Source organism: Rissa tridactyla, chromosome 9, assembly GCF_028500815.1.
Source record: "Rissa tridactyla isolate bRisTri1 chromosome 9, bRisTri1.patW.cur.20221130, whole genome shotgun sequence".
Taxonomy (NCBI): Eukaryota; Metazoa; Chordata; class Aves; order Charadriiformes; family Laridae; genus Rissa; species Rissa tridactyla.
In genome coordinates, this window is record NC_071474.1 from 16,726,172 (window position 1) to 16,742,206 (window position 16,035).

Consider the following 16,035-nt stretch of genomic DNA (forward strand, 5'->3'; position numbering starts at 1 on the left):
AAGCTGTTATTAATAAAATAATGAGAGTTGCCCTTTAATTTTTTTTTTTTCTTTTTCTCCTCTTTCCTTTCCCTAGTTCTCGGGAAAGTCTCATAGGCCAGTAGTCTCCAAATGCTTTCGATCGCACACACCATCATTAAGAAATGTCTGAGCGCACACCCTCCCAATGTATGTATATAATTTATCTGTTCATAAATCACATACATCTACTACTGAAGGTCTAATATTTTCTTCCCGCATCCTAATGAATTTCACTGCACATGCCCTGTGCATGTGATGCATGCACCCACTCTGGAGACCACTGCCACAGGTACACTGCAGTTCCAGGGACACTCCAGCGAACCTCTGTAGTTTTCTATGTAAGAAGGACAGTCTGAAGAGGTATAGCGTACCAGCTCAAATACCCCACAGTTCTCGCTTTCTGCACAATTTCTTTTATCAATCATACACCATCTATAAACCCACAGATGAGAACAAAACATACCTCTGGACCCAAAATTCACTTAGATTTTGACTTAAGTAATACCTGTCATTAAAAAAGTTCAGTAATAATTCTTCAGTGAATTGCCTCAGCCTAATAATTAAAATAGAATAGTGAAGACAAAATTAATTTTCCAGTATCTCTCTCCTCCTTTTGTCTCTGACTAAATGCAAGCAAAATTCCAAAAGGAACAAAAGTATATTTATTTTTAACAGGGGAAAAAAACCCAAACCACTAAAACCAGAGCATGGTAAATGCAGTCGATGTGAGAATGTTGGATTTCACAGTATCTGTGGCTGCTATAGTTGTTAATCCATCTCCCTCATGTAGTCATTCAAGCTACTGCAGTTTTCGTATTGGGAATGAAGCTGACTATGTGGGAAAGAGATTTCTTGTGTTAAGTTATCAGGATTGCACTGGAAAATAAAAGGGAGGTCCAGAAAGTATTTAGCTATCCTAGAAAACCCAAAAACGTTAAGTGGTCATGGACACAGAAGATTTTTATTGATATAATAAAAAATCAGCTTTTCTGCTTCTTGAAGTTAAAACACCAACAGCAGATGATAAAATATCTTTCTTACCTAATAATGACACACTGATTTTCTCTGTCAATAATCATGTTTCTGTACATGCTGTCTGCAAGAGCATAAATATGTGGTGGGTTTTCATATTGTGCCTAGAAGGGGAAATAGAGAATCATTTTTCAACACAGTATTAAACAATGCAGAAAGAGCAATATAAATTTTTATTTAAATTGGAAGAATTCTTTTCCTGGAAAAACAATTTTGAATCCCACTTTATACTGAATTTGTCCCAGGAATTTTTTTGTTCTTTTAATAAAAACAACCAAATTCTCTGGGTTTTGTTACTGATCTTTCTCTCATCCATCTTCTAAACCACCAAAAACACCCTGTTCTAAAAATGGTCTGTGCTTGAAATATATTACTTGTCCAAGAGAAACTCACATAATTTAAGCCCATTCCACCGCTGGTCATATGCTAACAATAAACCACCCAATCTGCTAGACAGAGCCTGGTGCTGTATATCTCATTTTTACCCACTGAGTCCATGCAAACCAAATGGTTTCCCAAATCTATGGACATGCCCAACTCAAGCAGAGTGGGAAACTGAATTTTTAAGTCCCTAACACCCTTGTGTTGACTCACTCTTCAAGCTAGATTTTCAAAAGTTGGATCTAATTTTGGCATCTCAATTTTTTTATTGTTCTTGTCCAGTTTGAGAGTTCTCAAGCCATAGCCTCCAAATCCGCTAATGGCTATTTTGTGTTGTGCACCACACTTTAAGCATACAATAGCTTAAAAACTGCCTTTGCAGGAAGAGGGACATGTCAAGAGGAGAAACATGATAAGGATTAGAGTTAATCAATACAAGTATTTTCTTGAAATCCTAATCCTATGTTCCAGGGAATTCAATTTGAAGAGTCAATATATGGTAATGGATACCAATCTAATTCTCCCAGGCTAGTACAACACTACCCAAACCCAGAAACAAATGCTTCCAAGAGTTCAAGCACGTAGAATAATATTTACATGCCCCTGAATACTGCAGCACATTTTAGACAACTTTACTTACTGCTCCTTGGTACATTTCAATTTCCTTTTCCCCAAAATATGGCATTTGCTTGAAAGGATTCACAGAGATTAATACAGAGCCAATATATGTCTGTATTCCAAAGAAGTTAAGGTAACTACAGTTTCCTACAGTATTACCTTACCACTAGTGATCGCCAAATAACATTTCCATCTATTACATAATACAGCACAGCTTCAAATAATAGTAAAACCCCCACAGCTTACAACAATTGTTAATAAAAATGAAATTAGCAGGCTTACAAGAATATAAACATACCATTCAATGGGATACTTTCATATTACCAAAATATTTATTTTAGGACAAGCTAAGTATAGAAACACGTGTTAGAGGCGCAAACACGACACACCTTGAATAAAAATACATAAAGGAAATGGCACATTTAAACTGTTTTACTCCTTTGTAACCGAGGAGGTCATATTGTCTGTATTAGAAATGATTGTTTTGACCTTTGAAGAATAAGCTACAGTGACACATTCTGATCTCACAGAGATAGTGCTGAGCACGCACAGTCGGATGGAAACGGCCACTACTGAGCTAAATTGGACAATTACTCAGCTGCATGTACTAGCTGAGGAGCTAAGGGAATTAGGTAATGCAGTATGTGGTGGTATTTTATGAGTGTAACTATTAACAGTCTCTAGGAGTCTTATCTGCAGGCTGCCCTATAAGAAGACACTCAGTTTCAAGCTATTATTAGTCCCAGAAAGCTTTTTTGCAAGATTTTGAATGTGCTGCACACGTACCTACATTTACAAAACACTTTAGAAACCTTTGGAATTCGAATTGCAGTGTACGCATATGAAGCAACTGATACTACTTTACAGGCAGGACTGGCAGTGTACCCATGTCAGTGAATCCAAAATGTTGTACTGCACATTTCATTTAACAATCTGGAATTGTTCATAGGCAAACTTACTATGTAAGCTTTCTGTGCAAATGTAGGAAAACTAACAAATTTATCCTGCTGGATTATCCTATGTAAGAATCTATTATTGTGGAGTCACAGCACAAAATGGTAACATGTTAGAGAAGTGTAACTCAGTGAACGTAATTTCTGTACTGTTCATTTGCAATGCTTTCTTCATCCATTTTTTAATTTAATTCAAAGAAAAGTGACAACATCTGGGTCTCAAATATAATAAATCAAGCATACATTGTGTCAGTATAAACACCCAAAGTGACAGTATTCTGTTGGTAAACAATACCAGCATTTTCCGGGACAATTCGTTAATCTCTGTGCAACATAGCACAGAGAAATGTTCATTCATGGGTGGACATAGAAACAACTGAAAGATTCAAGAGATGATCTCCATTTTAGAATGAAAAGCCTTCTCAGAACTGCAAAAGGAGTCTTTTCTCCCTACACAAAGGAATTAAAATGCTTCAAAAGAAGACTCTGATCCCTTATGTGACCCCAAGTCCCCTTGGAAAACATACTTATTCCTGTTTCAGTATAAAGACCATCTCCATATTAACTTCACTTATTTTTATAAGAAAAAAAAGCATAAAAACATTTCTTCAGCACAGAGCACTGAAGACTTTGTGAATGTACTGCTTAGAAGATGGAAGTCCTGTCCCACAGGGACAAAAGCGCTCGTGTTACTAAGAGGAAGAGCGCTACAGTTTGCCCCAATACTACAGTTTGACAAATATTGTGCAACTTTACCACATTTCTATAAGGGAAATTTAATAATGGTGTAGTACTTTATTGAACAGGGGATCCAAATGCATATGCATGCACATATTAAAAACCTCTGTAGTTTGGGATGGAAATCAGCACAACTGCAACATTAATTTCCCTCTATCAGTCCTTGCTAAATTGAGCTGCTACTTAGCTCTTAATCATCTGAATACATGCAAATAGCCAGGAGATGTTATATTTCCTTCCCCTTCTGCTAAAAAAAAAAAAAGTTAAACTCTTCAAGGAAGCTATTCTCCAGACACAGCTAGGAAGTATGAAAACCTGGCTACAGCAGCAGAAGAAACAGTATCACTTTCTAGTACATATCATATTGACTAGTGTTTACCAAATTCATTATTGCAGCTCATGTTATATTGTGAAAGATAAAAATTAAAAATTAAATAGTGACTCTTCTTATCTCAAAGAATTCCTTTCCTATGAAATCGCAAAAAAAAAAAAAAAAAAAGCAAAGCTTTGGTGCTGAAATCTGTTTTTCTTGTTAGGTTATATGTTCAGGTATTTAAATCTTTTGTGTTTTCATTAATCATAGAAAAAGAAAATTAAGTGCGAACACTGTAGATTTACAGATGTTCACCTGTTTCCACCAGACCATGATTCACTGCATTAACAATTCCAGAATAAGTTGTAAATAGGGTTATGTCACAGAAGAAATGCTATTTTGAAAGCGTTAGAATCTGGGAGCTGTAGAAGACAACATGGCATCAAGACATATATAGAGGCCTTAAACCCATTAATTCTTGCTCTTAGAAGCAGCATTACCGTAGTAGCTTCAGGGGTCACATGGATATATCGATACATGGAGCTACAGGCCTATCTTCAACAATGGCAAAAGCAATTCCAAATCTCAAAAAGAATACCTTAAAATAATTTTTCAGATCTTAATTTCAACCCTCATAATTAGCTCAGTTTACAAAGCATTTTGTGTAATCTCAGGTGAACTGTCACATAAAATGCTCAGCATCTTTGAGTAATCTGCTTAAATAGAATACATACATATAATTAGTTTCACATTGGCTCAGCAAGTCCACAGAGCCCCACTAAAAACAACACTATAAAAGGATACAAAAATATAATCATCCATGTATCGTTTCTTTAGGTTCTCCACTATGGAATCCTCTGTGATTTTGGAAAGAAGGACCATGTCGTCCACTCCACTGTGCTTGACATTGTGGCTCTGCCAGTGGTATCTGTAGTGTCCTTTGCTGCCCTGCAGGAAAGCACAATAAGCATCAAAAAGGTTACCATGTCTCTCATTAGCATCAAATAACGGAAAACAATCTATCCAAATTCCAACTTCCAAAATATTTTTCTTTTATGGAATTCTATTCCTTGATCCAGGCGTTACATATATGTAAATGATGTCAACCGACTTGGCCTCTGAACTATTAAAGAACTGCACTGCCCTCAAAAATTAGAGGGTAATTCCATGGGGCTTTGTGAATGTCTACACACAGAAGGGATTTCAGATGGCAGACATTTCTAAATCTAGCAGAAAAAAAACAATCATTCCAACTGAGATGCCGTTATTGGAAGCTAAGGATGCAAAAATTACACTCCTACAGTGCAACTGGTACGGTGGATTCTCCATCGTTTACAGTCTGACTGAAAAGTCAAAGCTGCACATACGCTGTTACTCAACTGGAAGCCGTGAGCCTGATGCAGTAGGCGCTCCGTGATGTTCTGCAGATTACGTTACACAGCTTGTCGGCTGCACGTCTTCACAGCCCCTTCTGATCCGTTAGTCACCATGCTTAGCTGACATCTCAAGAGAGTCGCTCCCCACACACAGAGACTACTATTTCAGGATGCTCCTGAAAACTTGTGACATTTCAAGCTGTACCACTTGAAATCAAAATCTGTTTTTTTCCAGCTGATTTGAACACCCTCAAACAAATTTAAATCCAGTCTAGATCAATGCTATTAATTCAGCTATAAATCTGCTCTCCAAACCAATTTTCTGCAGCCTGGCAGATAACGCTAACGAAGTTCTGCCCTCTTGCCTTTTTATACTTCAATTTTTGTTTACACGATACTGAAATTAGTGATGCTGGAATTAACAGATTTTACAATGGGAAGTTATCAAACATGCTGTCAAGAAAGATGTGGCCAACAAAATGGCAATTCTGTGTATTCCCCTCATTTTTTAATACCACAGTTTCAAACAATGAGATTTAGCTGTACTGCTCTCATGTATGTTACGGATTCAAGTCACATTCATCAGAATACAAGCAATTTATTATTATAAAGTATTTTGTAGAGTAAAATAATGCATAATTATACGGATTAAATGAGAAAATGTTGGTACTCTGTACACTTTGGCTGCACTCCAAGTATTTTGAAATGGGACATTAGCAATTCACAGAGGTGCAGCTTTTGTACATATACCCGTCTGTGCTAACAAATGATCTGGGCAACCGCACTAACACAAAAGCGCGTCTGCCCAGTTGTGTCCTTAGGTACTGACTCGTACTGACACCAGGCACAAGAAGGGGAACTACAAATGGAGTTGGGCAGCACACGGTTATTATTTTAAGCTGGGTTGGCTAAAAGTTTTCATTAAACCAGTCTCAGACTACGTTTTTCCACAACCTTCACTGCATCCATTAGTGGAAAAACCCAACAAAAACTAATGCAGACACAGATTTAAAGCATAATGTGTATTAGCAAAGGAAGTCAGGCCTACAGGCTAGCCTCATCACAACTTGACTGACAAATCAAGGATCAACTGGATTTTTATCTCAAATTAAATTAACTGGCACTAAACCCAGACCCATTTTACTACTGCAGACAGCAGCGGACTTCTAGGCTTTGTGCATGTCTTCTATTAAGCCTCCAGCCACTACTACCATTGATGCAACTCCATCACTGCTAATAACACCGAAGAATAGTTGCAAACTTGAATGAAAAGAATGCTTGTAAATACAGTACAGCAGAGGCAAATATGTCTGAAAACACACAATCACAGCAATTTTCTTGAACATCCAATACCTTACATGAGCTTCAGTAAACTAGTAATCTTAAATAGCTTAGTTTGTGTGAACCTTGACAATTTTATATTTGCACAATGGAAGTAGTGATCTGGAAGCACTAAGAAAATGAAGGAACCAATTAATTTCTGGAAATTGTTATAAAACATGTGACTGAAAAAAAGCAGTTGAAGGTCAGGTTATCAGACAAAGCAGAAGTCCAACAGAAGCATAATTTCCTTCAGTGCAGTACTCATCAGCTATTTGTGATATTACACTTGGAAAAAGGAACTGGCAGGATGGACAAAAAGGTACAGTATCAAAATAAAAACCGAGAATTACATTCTTCACAAAGCTATAGAGAATGTGCTTTAGTATCAGATAATAGAGTAAGGTACACAAAACATGTAAGAAATGAGTGTGGGAAAACAATCAAGCTTCCCACTGGAAGCTATGGCATCAGACTCAGTAAATTCAAAGAGAAGAGGACAAAGCTCACAACACCACAGGAGATATGGAAAACGTGCACACAGTTTGCAAAACAGCAGTTTTTATAAAAGTCAATGACTGTTGCTGGCTGTGATTAAGCCACACACACTACCAGGCCAAAGGGTTCTTTCCCAAAAGCAATGCGAAGCAGGACATGAGCGAGAGGGGCAGCACCAGGAAGGCTCAGCTTGCCCAAGAGCTCTCCCCAGCACCCACACACATGTCCAGCTAACAATTAACTAGTTTTTGTATGGTTTTGAAATAATTAAAAAAAAAAAAACTATTTCTTTCATAAATCATCTGAAAAGACTCCACAACACTGCAGCTGTAAAAGTAACTCTTCATATTTCTTCAGGCCCCATATTTCCTAAAGGTCAAGGATATATACTTTACAATGACAATGCCTTTCAATTGCCCACATTGCAAATACTAAAGATTTGTGCTTATTGCATATTTCTTGAGAATTTAACCTTTAGTTTAGCTAGAGATTTCTACCATCCACATAAAAATGCAGCACCCTAATCTGGAGACAATTTACACTTGAGCTAGTTACCTGGTGTCCACCTTAACTTGATCCTGCTTTGCAGGGAGGACTCACTAATTCACTCAGCTGCTAATTGTCCTGTGTTGCCGCTCACAAAACAGGCTTTCCCCTCCACCCCTGCTCCAGGGACAGGCTGGGTCTCCTGGGACTGACCAGGACCTTCAGAGCCAGCAGAACAAGGGTGGGTGGAGATGACCCTCACCCCCATGGCAGCACTAGCCCCAGTGAGGACTCAGTGACTTCAACAGAGCTCCCCTGCGGCTTGGCCAGGTCTGGGCCAACAGAGAGGCACAGAGCTTGCGGTCCATCCCTGCGCCTACCCCTGCTGACACCCGGGTGTCAGCAAATAGCAACTTGGCTTCTCTTTTCTCAGTGAAAGATGTGATCTGACTGTACAATAAATAAGCAAATGAAAGTCTTTGTGTCAGCACTAGCAATGCCTAAGCAGCTGAAAAAAGATGAGCTTGGCAGATTAGGAAGAATACAAAAAACAAAAACACATCAGCAGCCTGCTAAAAGCCACAGGAGTGGAAACACGGGTGTTGAACAACCTGGCTGCCAGGCCTCCTTCAGGCTCTCCCCCAGCTTCAAACCCAGTGCTGGCGTTGCACCGGGAACAGAGGCTGAGCAGGCGACGCTGGAATTAAAGGCGTGTACCACATTGCTGTCAGCTGTTATTATTCATCTGGTGGCTGGTTTAGGCTCCAAATCAGATCTGCTTTGCACTGACAAGAATAATATTTATGAGTCACAAGATGCCCTGGGAGCTAGGAGCCTGCTGTTCCCGAGCTGTGCTGCTCCAGGAGCACATACCCAGTCACCCCCTGGCTGGAGACCAGGCAGCACTGCCCGCTCCACCTCAACAACTTCATTGTCTTCAGCATCACAACAATCAAGATGCCAAAGAACCTAAAAACTTAATTCTACTCTCACTTTGTACTTCTCCCTTAACACCCGCTCATTAAGAGGTTAAGACAATTGCTACATTAATACCAATGGAGGGGATGTAAAATACTGTCTATGTACCAAATACTTTCTGTACTACTTTTGGTATGATACGGTTAAAACATATCGTTGTTTTGTTTGGAATGAATAATGAATATTGATGAGACATTTATTTACAGATTTATTTTTTTACTGCCCTCCACCTTGTGTTACAACAGCAACTGCTGGTTTCTTATTTTTGCCTTTATTATTGTTTATATACTTTTACATTATCCTAAGCAACACGTATTTGATGTGGCTATAAAAAGATTGAGTCATGCTGTGTCACAACAGGGTTTTCTTTTAACTGGGGAAAAAAGCAAATATTTTTGTATTTCAAGCTGTTTAAAAATAGTACATCTAAAAATAAAGCACTAAAAACAAGGGATCAGAAGAGACTGTATATTCTGCCTCTGAGAAAGAGCCTTGTTTCTCTCTCTCCATCAGAACTGTCTAAGCTGCAACAACCTACATGCCATAAATAATCACTCTTCATTCCCACAAAGGGAAGAACTGCCATCCTGAATTTCTGACAGTTTTTTTCGGTAGCAAACATCAATCCTCCATCACAGTGCAGAAGGGATTCTCAGCCTCCACAAGGGAGTATGAGTGTCAACTGATCACAAGTACGACCTTTTCTTTCCCTTTTCAGCTATATATACAGAGTCGTATTGCATAAAGTCTGTGTAGTTTTGGAGGCATGTGTCCACCTACTCAGATTAGTATTATGAATAGAATACAATACTAAATGATATGCAGCTATTATCTTAACCAAAGATACCACAAAACTGAAAAAGCTGCACACCATTTACTCCACACCTGACATCAATGCTTCTACCAATGGAGGCATATCACTAGTCTCATACACACATCATTTGTACCAGTTATTCCATTTAATGAGAAAAGAAAAAAAAAAAAGAAACACAACTTTTTGCAATTATATCATCCGTTAAAATAGCAAACTTTTATAATCCATTTACAGCAATCTTTCACATATTTCTATAAAATGAAAGAGTTTGCTGTTCTCAGTAAGTAGAAATCCTTAACATGAATTTCGGTCCTCGACTGGGATAATCAAAACTGAGAAGCCATAGTAGACAAAAGTGCTCCAATATAGCTCTTGTATACCTAACATTAGAAAAAATAGATACTGGCTGCAATGATGTGACCATACTTCAGAAAGGAAATTAAAGGAAGATGGCAGAAGCAGCTAGATGGACAAAGATAAAAGGCAAATTATTTAAATTTAACATGAGGGAAATATTAAGGGAGACAAAAAACAGTGCTTTAAGATTTGCGGAAATAGCAAAGCAAAAATATTGAGCGTCCAGTGGCAGGACAGACGTTTTATACAGAGAACTAAAAATACCAACAATGTATTAAGGAATGGAAACTACTAGCAGGTTAATATCCCGAAAACCACAGCTAGGGAAATAAAAATACTGAGAAAAAGATTTCTGTGGGGAAAAGTCGTTGATTCTTACTGTTTGCTCTCAGACTGAGGTTGAATCAGCCCAATGTGGCCAGCAGGACTGACTCTGAGGTGGCTCAGGCTGGGCAGATCCCAGTTGCCCAAAGCCTTGATCCCACCAGATCCCATCCGCTGTCACCTCCCGCCATGGCTCTGCCTCCCCGCAGCCTGGGCCAGGGCAGAAACTGGAGCCTGCTCACCAGAATAGCAAAGGCACATTTGTAACACAATACAAACTACGGGAACGGGAGATGTCTACAGGGTATACACATTATGCTCGTTTTCAGGAGTCAGGACAGACATCAGCATTCTTGTAAGATAAATAACAGAACATCATCAAAATAAAAGTTACTTCAATGTCTGACTGCGATGATCATGTACTGCATCAGTACTAATTTTCACTAATATTTTTAACAAGGCACAGCAACTTGACAGAACAAAATAAAGATGGGAATGAGCTTAAGAGCAGATCATGCTAACATGCAGAAGTTTTTGACACAATTTACAGAGACAGTGGGCAGATACCAGAAAGCAGCTAACAAACTGTAAATGCATGTTTGCTTATGCCACAGCCTTTTTTGGGTGGCTGTGGCCTAATGTTCCACAAAATAATCTTCTCACGGAAATGCAATACTATTAACTACGTAATATGGTTGACTTGCTCTTAGATATTAACTGCCTTGCTTGACTTATTGAGCAGTCTCCAGAGCTGTTATAAGTTTGAGTTGATCCTCACGGCCTGAGTAGCAAAATTTTCTGTGACTGTGGTGGATTAAGGGTAGGCCTTGCAATAGCCAAATTTAGTCGATGACTGTGTATATATGTATTTTTTTATATATACACACAGCCCATTTCAATCATTTCACTGAGCGGCATCCACACATACTAACTCTTGATCCGTAAATTGTACATCCAGTTTACATCTGTATATACTTACTGTGCAAGGTAAGGAAAAGCAAGAGAACATTTACAACAAAAAAGTTTCACCTTGGCTGTTTTAGTCCTTTTTAGTCCTTAATGTATAATAAAGCTTTTATATCTGTCACTCTTCTCCATTAAAAACAGGTTGTAAGGGGGTTTGTGCAATCATACATCTTGCACGTAATAATACAAAATACTATACATTTTAACCCAAATTTGCTATCCCAGTTCCATAGAATATTAAAATTCATTTTGGCACCAGTACAATACAGGAGCATATATGTGTATGTGAACTTTTTGTTCTCTCCTTCACCATCATTACAAAAAAAAAAAAAAAAAAGATGGGTGCTGGTCCCTCCTCCTGCTATCTCCCTGGAAAAGAGATGCTCCGAGATTATTTGTGTGCTACCTCCCTCAAAATACTACACAGCAACTGCGATCTCAGAGGCCAAAGAGCACAAGATTTTCCACAGCTGCAATGCCCCCAAAGCCTCCTCGACCCCTTTGGGAACAAGGACACGATATTTTTTTCTTCTCTTTTTTGTTTTGTTTGGTTTTTAAAACAACAGAAAACAATTTGTCTATTTATTCTGAGTCTTCCTCTGTGTGTCACGTTTATAAAAAATATTATTTATGGTCTTTAATTGAAATACGTAGTTTGAAAACTCAATCAGTAAATTCAGACAAAATGCCACTGCCTCTCCTTTCTTATCAGACTGAAAATATTTTTCCTTGATCATCCTGAAACTAAGAAAGATGCTGAAGTCAACTGGGAGTTTACCATCTGTTCTCCAGAGAGACGAATCTCAGAACAGCATGACTCAGAAGCTCTGTGCATGGACCACGGTCTCACATACGCACTGCTAGAAGACAGTATCTTGATGCTGCGTGGCACACGCTGTATTGGTGCAGGCTGAAGTTTTTGGAGAAAGTAAAACCCGTGGCACATTGCAACAATGCCATCCCAGCCATGTCCTGTTCTAGCTGATGTCAATGGTCACTTCCCTGCCCTGTCTCCTAGCTTTTGGAATCTCAGGCTCTAGCACCAAACCGTGCTTGCAGACCACAATCATCCTCGTGAATTCCTTTCTGCTCAGTCACAGCCCTCCATACACCACACATGAACAGCAGTTGGAAGTCGTTCTTCTTTTTCCCCCCCTTCTACTGACCCTTTTGTTTCATGGTAAAACCAAGGTCTTTGTTGCCTGACCATGCTGATACCACAAAGATCTTCACCTGAGAGTTTAAGTCTGTCTCCAGCAGAACCCCTGCTTGACGACTTTGACACAGAGGGTCTTACTGGGAAACGATTTCTCTGCACAGTCTGACTGCTCCTGGAGCCTTCAATGATCCTTTCTCAATGCCAGTTCAAGGATAGCTGTTCCCAAGAGCAGACCCGGGGCACAGCGGTTCTACAGCTCATCAAGTTAGCTGGTGAGGGCAGTTCAACGGCTGGTTAACCCAGACTCCCTACCTCCCTGCATCACACGGCTCCATTTTCCACAAAGGTACAGAGATCTTAATGAGACAATGGCTATGGTATCTCCTCAGATCTAATCACCCAGCATACAAGTGTACATCTAGTAGCACAAGCAGGAGATAACTGCTATCGCTCACTGCTTTGGGCACCACAGAATCTGCCTTTGCTATTGCACGGACAAATACAAAATTGCTGCAGGAGGGGGTGCGTGTGCGCGCGCTCAGTAGTCTTAAACTGAATTATACAATTTTTCTTTGTTATCTACACAAGAGGACCAAATACTTGCTGTTATGCCTCCTGGAAGACCTGGTCTCTGACTGGATTTTAATGCTACCTGTTCCTCCTGTCCCAGTTTCCCTTTCTGTAGACATGCAGTCACCCCTCAAAAGATTACAGGATTCACGTGTACCAGCAAATATCAAGAGAAGAAAAGCAGTTATTTTAGCCTTATTTTTAGCTGCAGGTTTTGCTTCTTTTTATCTATGCAGAATGGAAAACGAAGAGGAGAGCAATATTTCTGAATTAATTACTTAGTACTTAAATTGATAAGTAAACAAGACAACATTGAACAATGAAATGTGCAATGAACAATGAAATGAATTGATAAATCAATACATTTTTGCAAGTATTGAAGATGTAGAAGCCATTATAGTATTTGTAGAATTTCCAGGGAATAAAACTCTTGTTAAAACACCATTCAGTTACTACTCTGTTGTAACCGAAGAGCATCAGTATCAGTTACAACAAATTTACTCTGTGCATCTACTGAATCCATTTCCAATGATGGTCGCTAGCACTGTCGAATGACTAAAAATATCTCATTTCCAACAACAAATGTTTACAGAATCAGTCCAATGTTTTAATGATAAGCAGGAAGATACTATTCTCTGAAAGAAAATACTGATAGCTCACAATCTTAGTTACATCCCAATAAACCATGACTTTTCTAGGAAAACATGAGCTCAATAGCAATACCGGCAGTAATCATGAAGCATGACAAGAAACTATCACAGTTTTGAATCTTTCCTTGAGTTTAGTATAAAACTCTTGTAACTGTAACGTTATTCTCTTGTCATAAAATATTTACTTTTCGCAATGGATTTTATTGAAATAACACTCCCAAAGGAAACTTTTACATAATAAAATCATAGTAAACCTCTTAAATAGTATATTGTACTGCACAGAAATATTATTTAGATTAAGAACTATGTATCTAACAGTATGACTTTTGCTTTGGTTTTTCATTAAGATCATAACACATTTCAACACATTTTACCACATGGGATATGTTACACTTGGGTCAGAAGCTATTTTCCCAGACTGCTAAGGCTTTCAGGTTTTTTTTTCCCCCCTCTCTATTCAGTACACACACACACAAGCTCTATTTTTTCCATTAAAAATACTAAATCATTGAAAAAGCTTAATGACACCAGAATAAACAAAATCTAGTAATTTGTTTTCAATCTGCAGTGTGCTACTTTTAGAAGATCAAGAAAAAGTAACTTTCTGTTACCTGGTTAATTAACAGCAAAGCAGTTCCTGCAAAAATGCCCCATGGCCTATCCCCTGAGCCCTAGCCAGTACCCGGCTCTGCCCTGCGGCATAAGGGGAGGAAGTCTGCATGAATAACCATCCCTAATGTCACCAAATAACTATTTATGACAGCCTTTCGAACCCTGCAATGACCTTTACTACTTAGCCCGAGACTGCTTTTATCTATCCTGTTTTTAAGATCGTGCCCAGTGTATGTCCTAGAGAAGGATGAACGGTTACAGCAGTGTAACAACTTCAGTGTAATTTTCTTCTCCTTTTCATGCATTCTAAAATTTTACCTCTATATGCCACCATTTTTACTGCCTGAACAGTCCAGTAAAAAAAAAAAGCTCTTTAAAAATAGTTTTAATACAGTGTATCAGGTTCTCATACAGATGACAGAATGAATTTTTTCAAATTGTATTATTTTAGAAATAGCAAAACTATCCTTCACAAATATGTAAACAAGCTGAAACAATCTCAAAAAATTATTATTTTTAGTTGACTTAGAGATTTAATTAAAAAATAAAAACATCTATGCCCCAACAGGCCCACTTCATTAACTTAATAATACACTACCTCTGGAGACACTCTTGTTTGTCTATCACCTCAAACCTACTTTTTTTTTTTTCTTTTTTTCATTTGCTTGGCACATATTCATAGGACCTCTAGATGCAAACCAATTTAGTTCCAATGTGATACACTAGCACACCCAGCAATAACAAGGAATATTATATTCTACGCATAAAACTATATTATTTTCTTCTCAATAAGTTATTGAGCAACTACAGTTTTGTTGGGTGTATTTGTCCTCATCTCATCAATTGCTAATAGATTGTAAGTAAGAATAAAACAGGTTGGGCAGATTATAGAAATTGGCATAGACCTTGTTTTATTATTGTTGTTTTTAACCAAGAATAACAAATGACGTTTTTATGCCAACAGCTTCATCTAGTTGAGTAGAGGCATGTAGCAATTTCGTGAAAACCGAAGATTTATAAAATAAGCACATCAGCCAATTCATCCCTTTGAATCACATCTGAATTTCAAATAATTTTGAAAAACTATAGTTGAGTCTCTTTTGGTTCTTTTTTCCCCTTTAGCTATAAATATAGCCATTTTCTGAACTTATTTACAAACAAGAGGAAATATAAACTTTTTTTTAAAGTGTTGATTGTCACGTAGTCACATGCTTATGGCAATTCAGGCTAAAGAAAAACAGTTTTTATTGTACTAGGCACACTAAAACAACAAAAGCTGCGACACAGCAGATAACTGTGGCCAAAATAGGTTTTTCAACATTATGTACAAGTACCACCCTTGTGCTGACACCACAAAACTTTATTAGTGTAATACAGTGCTCAGAGTGATAACATATAACTGCTCAGATGCCAAAAATAAGACATGCAGTCAACTGCTTATTTCTTAACATGGCCATTGGTTTCAAATTAACCTGGTTTTGAGCCATTTGCTTTGATCTTCCCAATCGTTGTAACTGGGACCTGCCCTCTTGTGCGCATAGTGTTGTTTCAACAGGGATAAGCAGGGCAGTACAAGATAGTCGCTGCTGGGTCGTACCAGGGTGGTGCCCCGTAACAGAGTGCATTTGCTGAAGTCCTGCTTGCAGAATTTTAAGTATGCTGTTAGGTCTATCTGGGATTTTCACAATTAGGGGGCTTTGGGAATATCTATTTTCATGTTGGATTAGAGTTGCATAATTTGTCCTTGGACTGTGTTCCAAAGTAGAGCTCAGGTGACTTGATTTCCATCCAGGTCACTGTACTGGGGGGGGACTACCTGAACAAGGAGAGCCCTAGGAAGGGCATCCCTGCAGCTGGACAGCTATGGTA

General features: G+C 38.4%; 1 protein-coding gene across 1 annotated transcript in view; it reads right to left on the minus strand.

Moving 5' to 3' along the window:
• MYO1E (myosin IE) overlaps positions 1-16,035 on the minus strand; it is an 88,627-nt gene that overhangs the window by 50,617 nt on the left and 21,975 nt on the right. Inside the window, exons 2-4 of the mRNA XM_054214569.1 lie at positions 4,861-5,004; positions 2,075-2,164; positions 1,063-1,157 (exon numbers count right to left, since the gene is read on the minus strand). Of these exons, the coding sequence (XP_054070544.1) occupies positions 1,063-1,157; positions 2,075-2,164; positions 4,861-5,004 (329 nt within the window). The remainder of the gene's footprint in view (positions 1-1,062; positions 1,158-2,074; positions 2,165-4,860; positions 5,005-16,035) is intronic.